This window comes from Carassius auratus, unplaced genomic scaffold (genome assembly GCF_003368295.1).
Source record: "Carassius auratus strain Wakin unplaced genomic scaffold, ASM336829v1 scaf_tig00023929, whole genome shotgun sequence".
Taxonomy (NCBI): Eukaryota; Metazoa; Chordata; class Actinopteri; order Cypriniformes; family Cyprinidae; genus Carassius; species Carassius auratus.
This window is the reverse complement of record NW_020525302.1, coordinates 266,947-282,661: the sequence shown is the minus strand read 5'-3', so window position 1 is coordinate 282,661 and position 15,715 is coordinate 266,947. Positions and strand designations below refer to the sequence as shown.

General features: G+C 38.7%; 1 protein-coding gene across 1 annotated transcript in view; it reads right to left on the bottom strand.

Annotated features, from left to right (window-relative positions):
• Window positions 1-366: 366 nt before the first annotated feature.
• LOC113078017 (contactin-3-like) overlaps window positions 367-15,715 on the bottom strand; it is a 69,951-nt gene continuing 54,602 nt past the window's right edge. Inside the window, exons 15-23 of the mRNA XM_026250297.1 lie at window positions 14,585-14,743; window positions 14,074-14,223; window positions 9,464-9,534; window positions 8,920-9,154; window positions 6,763-6,872; window positions 6,162-6,348; window positions 4,961-5,073; window positions 4,430-4,595; window positions 367-1,092 (exon numbers count right to left, since the gene is read on the bottom strand). Of these exons, the coding sequence (XP_026106082.1) occupies window positions 992-1,092; window positions 4,430-4,595; window positions 4,961-5,073; window positions 6,162-6,348; window positions 6,763-6,872; window positions 8,920-9,154; window positions 9,464-9,534; window positions 14,074-14,223; window positions 14,585-14,743 (1,292 nt within the window). The 3' untranslated portion in view covers window positions 367-991. The remainder of the gene's footprint in view (window positions 1,093-4,429; window positions 4,596-4,960; window positions 5,074-6,161; window positions 6,349-6,762; window positions 6,873-8,919; window positions 9,155-9,463; window positions 9,535-14,073; window positions 14,224-14,584; window positions 14,744-15,715) is intronic.

The window sequence follows — 15,715 nt, the reverse complement described above, 5'->3', positions numbered from 1 at the left end:
TCAGGAGCGAAATATGCACAGATCAAGCAATGTTGAAAAGCAAAAAACAGTCTAAATTAGTTCTGAACAAATATGTATGGTTGATTTTGATGTGAAAGCACAACAGGGGATGGACTTTTTCCATGTACGGTTTAATCAATTTTGGCCAAAAGTGATGAAAAAGTTCAAATGCCTTAATGATGGATTTGTTTCTTATAAACAAATGGTTTTGCAGGTTACAAGATGGACTGGACTGGAGTGGTGTGGATTGTGATGTTTTCATCAGCTGTTTGGATTGCCATTCTGACGGCACCCATTCACTGCAGAGGATCGATTGGTGAGCAAGTGATGTTATGCTAAATTTCTCAAGAAACAAATCTTGGATGACCTGAGTATAAGTGAATTTAATTTCTGAGTGAAATATTGCTTTAAAAGGCCTCTCTCTAAATTCATTTTAATTGCATGGGAACATTCTTTAAAATCGCACTTTGTGTCCCACAGCCAATAAAGTCACATGACAACAACAAGAGGGTGTGTAAACGATTTTTGGGTGAACTAATCCTTCAGTTAATGATGTGATAACTACAAACCAGTCATAAGTTTAACAAACAGTAGCTTAGGAAGAAGCAAAAGGATGTTAACTACTTTGGCATGTACATGGAAGTAAGGCATTTGTTCCGACGGATCAATGAGAAGATGAAATCTTAGTGCAGTAACATGACTCAACCCTCCTCATACACCAATACGCTTCAAAAACCTTCCGTTGAAACCTTGTTAGGGTCTCGGATCGCTTGCAAGGACACAATGATACACAGTACATAACACATGCACATGAAATCTGACCACCCTGACGCTGACGTTTTCCCGTTACGCTCCTTGAAGGCTTCGCCGGACATTGCCCCAGATAACTATGGAGAGATAGATCGATAATATCTCTTCCAGTGTTTTGGTGCACCTCTCCAACGGCTCCACAGCGAGGAAGAGTGCAGGCAATCAAACTGGTCAGAGGTTGCTAACACAAAGTTGGCCGCAGTGTTGATAACGCGATGATGGAAAGCAAGGAGACTGGGATGGTGTTGGGTCGCCAGGCTCTGGACCCTCGTACGCTCATACCTGGAACATGGAAAACTGGACTTAAAGGTGCTGAAGCTTATTAACTTTTAATTGATGAATAAAAATAGACAGAGTAATATAAGAGCAATAAAGGAAAGCATCGTTGGGAATTGAAGGATGAAATTAAAGCTTTATCAGTGTTTAGCTCTACATCTGGTGGTGGACAGTCTTGTGCTCTAAGCAGATTTGCATTGACTTCCAGTAGACGTTCACTGTGCAGTTTTCCAGTTTAAATGACTAACTAATTAATGGTAAAGCAGGTTAGAAAACCTTGCTATTGGCACAGCTAATAATTTCCTAGATTAACAACAGAACATTTGAAATAACATTTTCTCTTCTGTTACATTGAGATTTAAATGAGCGTTATGACAGCAAAGTAATTCTTTAAAAAAAAAAAAAATAGATTAGTTTAAACCAAAAATGAAAAATTGCTGAATAACTCCTCATCATCCTACACTATAAAAAAGGTCCTATAAAAAAGTACTGGCAGCTATGTCTGCAAAACAGAAACTTAAAATTAAAGTAAAATATCGTAACTGAAAAAGCTGTAAATTAACAGGATTTTTTCTTCTGCAAATGCTTTAATGAAAAAATCTGTAATTTTGTTTTTACATTTTATTTCAATGAAGATATTTTACTGTAATTTTATGGCTTTTGTTTGACAGCCGTTGCTGCCAGTCATTTGACCATTTTTTTTTTTTTTTGTATATGATCCAGGATGTAGAGGAGTTGGTTTCTTCACAGATTTCTTCACCAAAGGAAACAATTAGCATTGCATCACTTGCTCACCAATGGATCCTCTGCAATGAATGGGTGCCGTCAGAATGAGAGTCCAAACATCTGACAAAAACATGACAATAATCCACAAGTAGCCCACACTACTTCAGTCCATTAATTAAAGACTTGTGAAGAGAAATGCTTTGTGTTTGTAATTAACAAATCCATAATTGAGTTTTTAAATTTTAAACCAATTGCTTCTGGCTGAAATACGATTCCTTTATCTATAATATTGCTTTCTCCAGTGAAACAATTGTTTTGTCTGAATCGGGAGAGAAATATGCACAGGATCAAACATCATTTACAAGCAAAAACAGTCCAAGACAGACAACAGTTGATTGCTTGTGGATTATTGTGATGTTTTTCTCAGCTGATTTGACTCTCAACCTGACGGCACCCATTCACTACAGAGGATCCATTGTGAGCAAGTGATATAATGCTAAACTTCTCTATCTTAGATGTCCTGAGGGTACATTTTCAGTTTTTGGGTAAACAACTGTGCACAACTGTTCATAAGTCTGGGGTCTATCAAATTATTTAATTTAAGAAGTATCTTATGCTCAACAATTATTTAATCAAAATTAGAGTAAAAACAGTTGCATTTTCACTGAGGTCCAGCAGATGCTCACTGAGCAGTTTTTCCCAGTTTAAATGACTAACTAATTAATAATAAAGCAGGTTGGAAAACCTTGCTATTGGCACACACCTAATAATTTCCAACATTAACAAAAGAAAAGAGTCAGGGCTTTTTCTTGAAAACGAGACATTGCAAGCCATTAGATGAAAAATGTGAACAATAAGCCACAGAGAACAGTTGTCCCTTGCAGTTGCATCAGCCTGTGTCGTTGTATCCATGGGGGAGCGGAGACCAACGGGCAGAGATAGATGGCGAGGGCTTGGGCTAGTTAATAAAGATCAGACTGCTTAGCCCAGTGGAGAATAAAAGGTGTACAAGGAGGACACATCAAATCAGTGAGAACTCATTTAGAGAGGCGCATTAAACTCTGGACTGCAGTAAGAGAGCGTCTACGCTGCAAACTGCACCTGCGCGGTTCACTCGTGGGAACAGGAGGAGAACATTATGAGGTCAACTGTGCATTGTTTATTTTATAGGGGCCTGTGTGTTTAATATCCCTTTAGCATTGAATATTTATCTTTGACATCACAGGCTTTGAAAGAGGAGAGCAGTGAATGTGCTTTGTACACTCCTGCAGGCTTAACTCACCTACGGAAATGTAATATTATATATGCAGACGTGAAATAAATGAGCCGAGTATAAACAACTGATAAAATCAAATTCATAAATCGCATACTTTTTTAAAGTAACAATGTCCGACAGAAACACAAGGATGGTAGCATTGTCATAAAGGTTTTGAAGGGTAATCAGCAAATATGAGCATTGAATTCACAGCATTGTGATTGGCTCATTACCCTCTCAGTGTCATTCCCCCATTTCATTGTTCGTAACAGGTTCACAAGAAAAAATGGCCGGAATAAATATTGTGTTAACTATTCAGCCACTGAGAAAGATATGCGAGTCAGGTTAGCGGAGTCCGATTTTTGTTTTTTTAGTGAAACCGGATATTTTAAAAGAAGAATGTGTGGCAGGACTTGCCACACATTTATAATTTGAATTTAAACTTGGAACATTAAGAATTTGAATTTGGAACATTTTGAATTTGAACTTGGAATTTGATTCATTAGGAATTGATCGGATGGAAAAAAGAAGATAATACATTCCAAATATTTTGCTATTGGTTAACATTATCCAATAGCCTATGCAGCCTAAGTGATGTCAGTAAAAAAGGAAAGTTGTTTGAAAGGTGGAGCACATTATAAAATTTCACCTATTGTAACAGATTTAACAATGTATTGTAACAATTGTGATAGATATGACAATGTTAATGTATATGGTCTTGACGGAATAGATCTGCTACACTGCTGCATCTGAATTGCTGCTGCTGTTATTGGTGTAGATGTAGATTATTGCTGCAGGAACTTGCTGATGTCAATGCACATTCCTATACGGTGCCTTGAGTATTTAAGACATACTGCTGCTGCACAAATAGCACATACAATAACCCATAGCAGATCTATACAGGTGGAGCTAGGGAAGGAGGAGGGTTTCGGAGGAACTCTGAATGCAGGCTGCGAACTGCTGTAGTGAATACTAACCAAACACACCACTTACAGTAAATGTAAAGCTGCAAGCTCATTGGCTGCGTATGCCAAGTAGATTAATGCTGTGAATTTCATCAGTTACGTTAAGACCCATCAGCTGGCGCCATCTAGCATTTCATGAAAGAACTAGGTATTTATGCTGCATAATTATTCTGTAGAAATTAATTATTTTATTTTGTAGGATATTTTGATGAACAATGTTCAAAATATCTGTATTTACTAGATTTTTTTTCATTATTCCTTGCTAAATTAATGAACACTTATTATTGGCCTCAAACCTTTGAACAATAGTGTACACTGGACTAAGAAAAACAAAAAACTTGTTGACCACTATATACAAATGCATCAAAAAATAAATTAAAAAAGCATGTTTTCTTACTAAGTTTATGTATGTTGATGGGTTCGGTTGGCATCCCTTCTCCTCCGTCACTCAGCGCTCGTATCTGAATGATGTAATCATCATCTGCAGGTAGCGTGAGCTCCACTGAGGTCAGATTTGTTGTTATTGTGTTAATTTCTTTATGCCGGTTCCTTCTGTAAGACACCTGGAGAGAACAAATGACAGAGGTGCTAACAACCACTTAGATTTATTCAGCACAAGCTATTTTAGTCGATAAATGAAGTAAAATCAAATTATCATACACTATGGGGAACTGTAGTGTTTATTAGCACACCTGGTGTTTTTGCTATACTGTATAGCACATATTTTGTAGATCCGCAGTATAAATTCGTTTTATTTTTAATTTCCGTTACCACTGAGGTGGGTAATCGTCCAACAAGAAAAATAATATAAGCCCTCTAATGTAGTTGTTTCCTAAATGCCCACTAGAATAGAACAAGCTAATATGATTATGTGAAAATAATGCCCTACAGTTTGGCTTTGAGGTTTACATTGCTGAGAAGCACTTACCTGATAACCAGTAACATCTGACTCCATCTCCAGAGAAATGACAGGTTCCCAATGAACAGTGAGCTTAGAGCCAATCAGATTCCACTCCACGTTCAAAGGTGGCTGGCCGGGTGCTGAGGGGAAACACCACTATTAGTTACTGTACACATGACCACATCAGAAAGCCAGGAGAGGTGCCTGCCTGGCTGTCTGTTCGTTCATAAATACATAACGTATTATACTAAACGGATAGTTCTAGAACTAGAAAAGGCAGTTCTGGCATTTGAAATGTGTATGAAATTCTTTTCCTCTCTGGAACACAAAAGGAAACATTTAGTAAAATGTTCACACTGCTCTTTTCCGAACACAAATAAATTTTTTTCATAATGCTTTGTATGTTATATCCCTATTTTTTTGTGGTCATATGAATATATAGTATGCAAGTTAAAGACTACCTAGGTACTTTTCACTGTATTTTTTCAATGAATGAGAAAGCAGCATGAACATCTACTTAAATATCAAATTTGTTTTCCCCCACACACACACACACACACACACAAAACACTTTACTAGTAATAACAGTATATATATATATATATATATATATATATATATATATATATATATATATCAAATGACAGATGTCTTTATCCTATTTAAATATTATAAAGGACTATTCTACTTTTTCACAAAGTGCAATTTGATCCTGGACCCCAAAACCACTCTTAAATGTCAATATTTAGAGATTTCTGAGATTTATACATCATTTATACAAAATAATATTTCCATTGATGTACGGTTTATTAGGAAAGGACAATATTTGGCAAAGATACAACTATTTGAAAATCTGGAATCTGAGGGTTAAAAAAAATCTCAATATTGAGAAAATTACCTTTGAAGTTTTCCAAATGAAGTTCTTAGCAATGCATATTACTGATCAAAAATTGAGTTGTTATATTTACTGTAGGAAATGTACAAAATATCTTCATGGAACATGATCTTTAGTTAAGAAAAATAGATAACTTTGACCCGTACAATATTTTTTGGCTATTGCTGAAAATATACCCAACCCACTTGTGGTCCAGGGTCACAAATATTACAATTAAAAAACAAAACAAAACAAAACAAAAAAAACACTTATTAATTAGTTTTATATACCTGCAGTGGCAATGCAATGCAGAATTATTACGGTGTATACTTATTTAACTAAATCTATACTTACGGGTCTTCTTGGTGGTCACATTGATGGTGGGAGAAAGAGGGCCAGTTCCTGCTGTGTTGAAAGCACTCACTGTCAGGAAATACTGAGTGTATCCTCTCAGACCGCTGATGTTAACCTTGTTCTGATTGGCAGACACTCTGACTTTGCCCATGGTCTCTGGTTTTGTATCGTCCTCCCAGTACACCACCTGATTTCAAGAGCAACGGAGAAAAAGCACAGCCTGTGGGATCTAAAGCCTCGCGGATATAATGCTACGGTGCCATTATGTTCAGTGCAGGAGAATTATTATACAGGAGTATTTCACTTTTTCCACACAGTGGGTTTGGGGTGACATGGATGAAGAGTTTCACAGTGGAATGTGTAATGTGTTCTCTGTGTCCTAAAAAAGGATGAAGAAAAGCCATTTCGCCCATGCGGCAGAGAGGGCCTCCTATGCATACTGTAAGAACAGGGAACCCTATTCTTATTTTCAAATGGAGCGTTTCCATGGGTACAGAGGGAACTTTGAGGTGCAGCGTGGGAGATGACAGGCTCTGACAGAACCCACGGTGCATTTCAAAACCGGACAGAGAGTCATTTCCATTTAGAAGAAGGGACGCACCTCATAGCCCAACACTCTTTCTGGGGAAGCGCTGAGAATGTGCCAGCTCACTTCAATTTCAGTGGCAGAAATGCTTCTGGCCCACATGCCGTCTGGAACGCCACTGGGCTCTGAGAGGAAAGATAAAAAGAGAAAAAGATGAATGCATAAAGACAGAAAAGAAGCAAAGAGATGAGAACAAAGGAGAAGAAAAGAGATAAGGAAATATGAGAAAAAGGAGAGCCAAAATAAGAGAAATATGAAAAAAGTAAATAAAAAGATTCGAGATGAAAGAAAATGAGACAATGTGGAGATGAAAATGTGACTGAAAGAACAGAGATAAGTAGAGGATGCAGTGAAGAGAGATATAAGACAAAACTATGAGAATTAGATAAATGAGATAAAATGAGAGAAGACAGACAACATGAGAGAAGAAGTTGATGGAACAAGGAGAGAAACCGAAATGAGACTGAGACCAAAAATGAGACCAAAGAAGACTAGACGAGACGAAAGGAAACAAAAAGAGAAAACAAAAAGGTCAAGAGAATAGATGAGATGAAATATGACAGGACAAGAAGAAACAAGGAATAAGAAAGAGGATACAACAAAGAGACAAACCTGAAAGGGGTGAGACGAGAAAAGACCAAACGGAGAAAAGAAGAGATTAGAGTTAATTAGAGAAGTTGAAATGAGACTCAAAGGAAAGTGAAGAAAGCAGAAAAGACAAGACGATGAGAAAAGAGAGGAGAAGAGATGAGAGAAAATACAAAAAAAAAAAAGATTTAGAGAAGAGAAGAGACTAGAGGAGAGGAGAAGAACTAGGATGCATCAGAGAAAAGATGATACAAGACTTAAAAAAAAACTAAACAAGAGATGGCAAGAGAAGATGAAACGAGTAAACACTGAAAGAGAGGATGAGAAAAGAAGAGACTATGAGGAGAGAAGACTTGTGACAAGACTGAAAGAAGAAAAAGAGGATGCATCAAAGACTGATGTACCAAGAAGACCAAACCGAAAGAGAATAAATGAGAATAAAATGAGAAGAGATAAGAAACAAGACTAGAGAAGACAAGAAGAGAAGAGCAGCAGAGACTGAAAGGAAAGAGAATAAAAGAAAAAAAAAGAAAAGAGACAGGAAGACAAAAAAATGAAATGATGAAACAAGATAAAACTGAAAGACAAGAGATGAGAATAAAATAAAAGACAACAGGATGAGAAGAGACAATTACGAAGAGAGAAGACCAAGATAAGACAAGATTGAAAGAGAATAGACAAGAAGAAAAGACAATGGAACAATGTAAAGAGACAAAACTGAAAGTGAAGAGATGAAATAAAACAGTAAGACGAGGAGAAAAGACGAGATCAGGAGAACGTAAGACACAAGGAGACGAGGAGAAGTAAGACGCACAAAAAGACAAAGAGACAAGACATGACTAGAAGAGAAGCATAATCAGTGCACAAATCAGAGACTGATGAGAAATCATTTATAAATGACTGATGCTAAATCTTTTGTCTTTTGTTTACTAGCCTTCATTTTAATAGGATAGTTGAGTGACAGAGGAACATTATCTGTACAGGAATTCAATTAATGGGGTAGCTTTCTGACACACTGCTGTCTGCCTGTCACTCCATGCTGTAATAGCTCATCTCAAACCGATCCTAACTAGCTGAAAGATTCCCACACTGCCGAGCATGAGATTCCAGAGCTAAAATCACTTGACATTTACAAACCAACGTCAGATACAGTCATTATAGTACATGCTTTACTTTGTAGTTACTATAAAAAGAAAATTGCATTATGTATTCTTGGACATTTTGAAAAAATACAAAATATATTTCCTGTTAAAAAAGGATAAATTACTGCCAAAAGAACAGAAAACAGCCACCGACAGTGTTGGAAATACCCATAAAATGATATAACATTATATAATCTAAATCTATATCCTACATTGTCCCGCTTTTCCTTAATCATTCATAAAAAGATATGTGTTCTTTCAGTGCTGCACACAATAAAGTGCTGGTGGTAAGGAATCAATTCCAGCCTGTTCTTTCAATGTTTTATGCACCTTACAATAGCTGAATAAATACATAGCGAAAAGAAAAATCCATTGAAAACACTGAAAATGACTGAAAAGGTAAGCTTTTGTGCGCTGCTCGTAATGCGATTGACAGTCTCACCATTCTCAGCCGAGAACACAATGGTAACAGGGCTGAACGGTCCCTGGCCTTTGGTGTTGTAGGCACCCACTTTGACACTAAATGGAGAAAAGGGTGGGATGCTCTCGTTACGGTACACGTAACGGGACTGGGATGGGATGGAGGTGACGGCGTGCGTCCAGTTGACCTCCCCCAGTGGCCGGAAAGCAATGATGTAGCCGAAACCATCTCCGTTTTGCAGGTCTTCAGGCACAGGCTGGGAGGGAAACAAGAAACTGTAGTGATATTAAAACATACAGACCAGATCCAGCCTCAGGTTCACACCCAGTGCTTTTCCAAACCCCGCACAGTTTTCACAAAGTAATGCAACCTCTTGAGAGTGCAAATGAACCGCTTTCTAATATACAACCAAATTTGAATTGAATGCCATTACAGGAGTAAAGGGCCCAGATGGAAAACAGGCTTGGCTTTGACTGAGGTAATAAACACCCCCATTCAATTCCATTTAATTAGCCAAAACTATTACCTCGCCCAGAGGGAGTGATAATATAGACAGATGACTTACCTCCCATGTTATTACTAGCTCTGACTTGGAGCCACCCCCACCTCCAACATCGGTGGGGGCCGTGTCAGGAACTGTGTATAGGAAAACAAAGAAAAACAGCCATGTTTTCAGTACAGCAGATAGATGCAGCCCCTGCCTTCCTCATTGTTGCTTTTCTTTTTCTCAAAGCCTCATTATCAAGAATCAAGAAACAAGACTCTGGTCCCTTAGCAACTGCTTTTAAAAGATTCTGTGGGCAGCATCTCAGTTAACTGGCTTTGTTTCTAGTGAATTTTACCATTTGCCAAGAGTCTCTCAAGAATAATGCACAAAGAATTTGTTCTATAATAAACAAAGAGGCACTTGAGCACCTAAATTGTATCGCTTCATCATGGGACGTTTGAAGAATATGGGCACTTGAGGTTTAGTGGATTCAACCTCAGACAGCATGCCCACAGGCCGCCCACAGTCGATTACTGATCATCTGATGTATACTGCGCACAAAAAATTGGATTGCGCTTTCTCGATCTGGCAAGCACTGTTCTGATTGGCTGAGTAATTTGATGTGCATTTTGCGTACCTTTGGAGGGGGAAATTATCACTGAACTTGCCAAGGTTTGCCATGATCAAATAAGACGCAAAGCAGCTCTGTGAAATAAACTTTACTTCATACTTTTGTAAAGGCAGAGATTCTGATCTAGGAGTAATTTCGCTTCTGAACTCTTCTTTGTTTATTGGGTCAAAGAAAATTGCTAACAAAAATGTAAGTGAACAAAAGATTTTTGATTGTTTTGATTGTGCGTTTGAATATAATTAAACATTTTTTTATCTAAGATTTTAATCAAAGTGTACTAGTAATGAAAATATGATGAGAAAAAATAAGTGCAAGGTATTTACAATGCTTTTAGAAACATTTAGAAAAAGAAAAAAAAAGATTGTTTCATATAACCCACTGACAGTTACCACTGACACTACCATTTAATAGTTTAGGAATAGTAAGATAAAAAAACAACAAAAAAAAAAAACAGTTTATAACTGTTATCTAGTAGTGGTGTAATGGCACTCAAAAATGATGGTTCGGTATAGTTTCAGTTCAGTTCAGTTCAGCTGGGCGGGGTTGGGGGGGGGGTGAATTGTGGATGCATGGGACGTGATGCATTCATTCCCTCCTTCAGGGAATGGGGTTACAATACGTAACCAAGACCTTCCCTTTCAGTCGGTCACTCTCGGCGTCACATCGGATGACTGACGAATTGGGATCCATAACATGGAAGCCTCCATGTTATGTGTATTTTTTCACACAGGCCAGGGCTACCACAATAAGTCCAGCTACTATGGAAGATTAGAGGTGAAGTCTGCCATGGAAATATGGGCTCTGAGGCTATACTGTGGATTTTACACATATGGGATCCACTTATGGGGTCTCTACATATGGAACCTAGCCCTCTACCAGTTCTCATGGATTTATCGAGGGGATGGAGGAGCTCCACAGGGTCTACGATAAGTGCTCTCTGGAGTGGTTTTAGCAAGCTGACCCAAAGTCAGGGCCTCTTAGTGCTACTACCCATTTGAGGTGAGAACACAGGAGGATACCAGCTCCACATGAAGGCTATAGCATCTAGTGAATGTGTTGGGGGTCGACGAGCCCATGGCTTTACAAATATCTGTCAGTGAGGTGCCACGAGTCAGCACCCAGGAGGATGCAACACTTCTAGTACAGTGAGCTCACAGCCTGAAGAGGCAGGGCACACCCTGTGCATGATAAGATTGGGTGATGGCATCCACTATCCAGTGGACCATCCTCTGTTTAGAGATGGCATTCCCCTTCTGCCGGCCACCGTGACAGAAAAACAGCTGGTCTGAGGTCCTGAAACCTTGTGTCCTGTCTATATAGCATCTCAATGCCCGGACAGGACAAGGCAAAGCTAGTGCTGGGTATGCTTCCTCTGGGGGCAGTGCTTTCAGCCTCACCACCTGATCGCTAAAGGTAGTAGTGGGGACCTTGGGCACAAAGCCGGGCTGGGGTTTTAGGATTACCTGGGAGTCAGCCGGCCCAAACTCTAGGCATGAATCATCGACCAAAAATGTGTGGAGTTCTCCTACCCTCTTGATGTGCGCCAATACAAGCAGGAGCAGAGCTTTTTAATTGACATAAATGGCCCTGCTGTAGTGCTCTGAGCACTAGTGACAGGTCCCAAGAAGGCCTTATAGCCTTATAGCCACCTTAAGGAACCTCCCTGGGGGTCTTCTCGGTGAGAAGAGAACCACTTGATGAACAGGTTTCTACTTCAATGCATAAGTGTGTCTTGTAGAAGGAAATCGGGCCGAAGTGATGGTGTCAATTACCTCTCTGGGTAGGTCACCTAGAACCTCCTGAAGGAAGTTTTGTAGATCCTTCCTCAGAGGAATCAGTCAAGGAAGGGCTGTCACAAGGAGCATTAGTTCTGGGAACCAGGTCCGGTTGGGCCAATAGGGCGCCAGTAACAGGACCTACTCCTCGTCCTCACCAGCTGCCAGCTGCCCACTGGGCAGAAATTCGGATTTCCTCAGTATGCCCCAGTGCAGGCGAGAACTGCTGGCCAATGTTTTTGACTGTGTCATTGAAAAGGCCAGTCTGGGACACAGAGACCTTGAGGAACCAAACTTTGTTGGCATCCCTCATGTTGACCAGACACAACCAGACGTGATGCTCCTGGACAACAAGTGTGTACATCGCATAACCCAGAGAACTCTCAGTGACCTTCATCGTTCAGAAATTGAAATCAGCTGTGGTTTGAAGCTCTTTTAGACCTTCCAGATCATGTCCACCCTCGTGCACGTCCCTCAGTGATTTAGCCTGAAGAACCTGCAGCAGCGCTGTAGCGTGTAAAGTGGAGGCATAGATAGATATTATTTAAACATAAAGTGTCTAAAATATATAAATTGTTATTTATCTGTTGCACAAAAGCAAAAAGAGCAACTAATATTAATATTAAAATGATTGACATACACAAGCTTGGCATATTTATAACATGTATTTAAAGGGTTGCGCAATGTAACCAATCACAGACTCAGTTGTTGATTTCTGGAATGCAATGGCCAGTCAGAGGTGATTTAGTTAGAATCCTCTCACCGCAGTGCTGAAAATTTGTGCTCACGAATACTCTCATTTTAACACACAAAGTGTAGACTTTGTGAAAGATTTATTTTGCATATATTTATTGTATTATAACAGAGCTTTAAGAGATTGCGATTAACTAAGATGTCAGCTTTTAGTGATAATAAAGTAAGAGCTGCTGGCATTCTGCCATGCTAAATCGTGCATGCAGCAGCCAATGCTTGCTTTTCTTTAAAAAAATAACAGTGGCCTGTGAATGTTAATGCTTAGTCTAAACAACAAGTATTTTATCATAAGTGTTTATGCTGTGATGTTGTGGAGTTTAGGAAATGTTACAGAATTATTTCATGTAAATTTCTTAGAATGTACGGAAAATCTATATAGATTACCTTTATGCCAGCTTTTGCGGGTGGGAGTGGGAAAAAACATAAATGTTGTGGGCGGGAGCGGGACCAGATAGCGAAAAGCTGAATATGCACTGCACCTGCTGCCTACTTATACTCACACTGTGATCAGTGGCAGCTGGAAGCAATAAGCTCATACCAATGTGCATTGACTCATTTAGTTTACACTCAAAGTGGATTGGTCTCTCTAAGCGAGATCCCAATTCGTCGGTCATCTGACGATACGTCGAGAGTGACCGACTGAAAGGAAACTCGTCTCATATTAGATTTATTAAAAAATACATTATTAAAAAATACATTAAATATTTAAAACATCACTAACAGGTAAAGTAACATTTAATGAGTATATAGTCTAATATTTCATGAAATGCTCCTCTCTGCACTTAACTTCTCTAGCGAACTAATGAGCTGTGGACAATGATGACTTGCCTGAGGTAAATGAAATGCTACAAGACATAGTAGTAAAGAGAAGGAGATGATCACCCTCACTGCTGTTTGAGTCACTTAAACAGCGATCTGTCATGCCACATCAAACACTGTCAAAAAGACATTTACAGTTTAAATTTCCCCAAAAAAGTAACATTATTTGAAATATGAGAGACATCAAATATGAAAATATTAAAACCACTCGTGCAGTGGTTAAAACAATGCTGTATTTGTTTAGAACACGTGTACCAAACCAAAAGACCCATACCAACATTTTTTTGTACTAAGGCGTTTAACATTACACCAATATTATCTTGTGATAATATTTTACTATATTAAAATTTTTATTGTATTTTCGATCGAATATGCATGTAATGCCTTGGTGAGCATTGGAGAATTCTTTCAAAAACAAAAAAACTGAATGACCGCAAACTTTTGATTTGATGGCAGTGTAAAAATAAAGTTTGTATTTGAAATCATTGTTTTACAGGCATTTGTTAAATGTTGGAATGTTTAATTTAATATATAAAATGTTTGAATGTTTGCTGTAATGTTGTTCTCTCTCAAGTAAAATGTAAATTTCATAGATTAAAATATGATCAAATTAAAATCAACGACTATTACATGGAAAAAAGACAATTTAAGTAAGAAATTCTCTGATTTGACTTTCAGTTGTGTATAAAAGAACACTGTTGGTGACTCACCTGCATCTTCAGTTCTTGTTTTAAGAGAAGCGGGACTTGGTTCTCCCACGCCGACGCTGTTTCTGGCCAGCACTCTGAACTCAAACTCCACCCATGCGTTCAGATCCACCACCGTTGCCGTCAAGGTGTTCCCATCAATCACCTCTGGGACTGAGAGCAAACAGAAGAGCCAAGGTTTAGATGAAAATACCTGGATTACATGGAGGCGCCATAAGTCAACAACAGGAGCGCAATTTTGAGCCGATGTTTACAGTAAGCCAGAAAAAAAAACACAAAACATAAAAAAATGGTTCTATTCCACATCTCCGTTGTTCAAATGAATTCGTATTCGAGCGGCAGGGGCAAGAGACCAGATTAAGTCGTTTTGCGTTAGTACTTAGAGGCTCTTATATGTACTCAAAGCGAACATAAGCTTCTTTCTTAAAAGCACATGAGACGTGCTATGGTAATTTCAGTCTCTCGCTGAATTGATGCTCCGCTTGACTAGCTTTAGCTAATCCTGTATTGTTACCCGTGTTCACCGCTTGCCAGCCCACTGTGAATGCTGTCTTGGCCTGGATGATATAGCTTGTGATGGGGCTGCCATTATCCTGGCCAGGTCTCCAGGAAAGCTGAGCTGTGCTGTCTGTGATCTCCTCCACTGTTACACCATCTGGAGCTCCTGGGGGACCTGATTCAATCAGACAATCAGCAGTGAATTAGCAATTAGAAATGAAGTTACCTTCACTGACATCTAACCTTGCTCACCCCCTGCCAGGAAGTTCTCCGCTTATCGCCCCACTAAGCTGTGATATAAGACCAATGTCTAAAAGGTGTTATTACATTTGAAGCTGTTGCTTTTGTGGAAACACTAGATCTCTTTGAGAATCATAGGAAAGGTTTTCAGAGGCTTGAGCTGTTGCCTTAACAGCTACAGCATGTCTCCTTTGAAAAGCTGCAAGCAGGCCTCGCTCTGCACATCTTTAATTGGCTCCTCCAATTATAAATGTGGAGAGGGTTGTGTTCCGTTGTCAAAAATCACACTCCTTTGGGGGAAATATAAAGAAATGGAGCATGATGTTTAGTGGCTTTGTCAACACAGGTCATTGTGTCACTCGTAGCATCAATAATAAGATCAGACTGCGTTGAGCTTTGAGATTGCATTAATTTATAAGACTTTTCTAGATGTAGAAGTCATACATTTATAATTTGACTCCCCATCTATATAGCACACGCAGCTGTGACTTCAAAACCTGGAAGACTAATCCGTCATGCGTTCGCTCAAGGTTTTCCTATGGGTTTTTATATTCATATGTAAAATAAGGTCTGTGGTAAATATAACTTGTCAATACTTGTTTTGTTGTACAACATAAAGTGCTGTAAATTTAGCAAACGCTTTTATCCAAAGTGACTTACTGTACAGTGCATTCAGGCTATAGAATTTTTTATTTTGATTTTACCAGTATGTGTGTTCCCTGGAAATTGAACCCACAACCTTTTGCACTGCTAACACAATGCTCTACCACTAAGTCTTAGGAGAACACTATTACATTATTAAAAACACACTGTAGCAGCTTCAATATTCACATTCATTTTTTTGCAACGTAGATCAAAATGTCCAAGTATCATCAATTTTTGTTTACCTCAACACAGACCTTGTTTT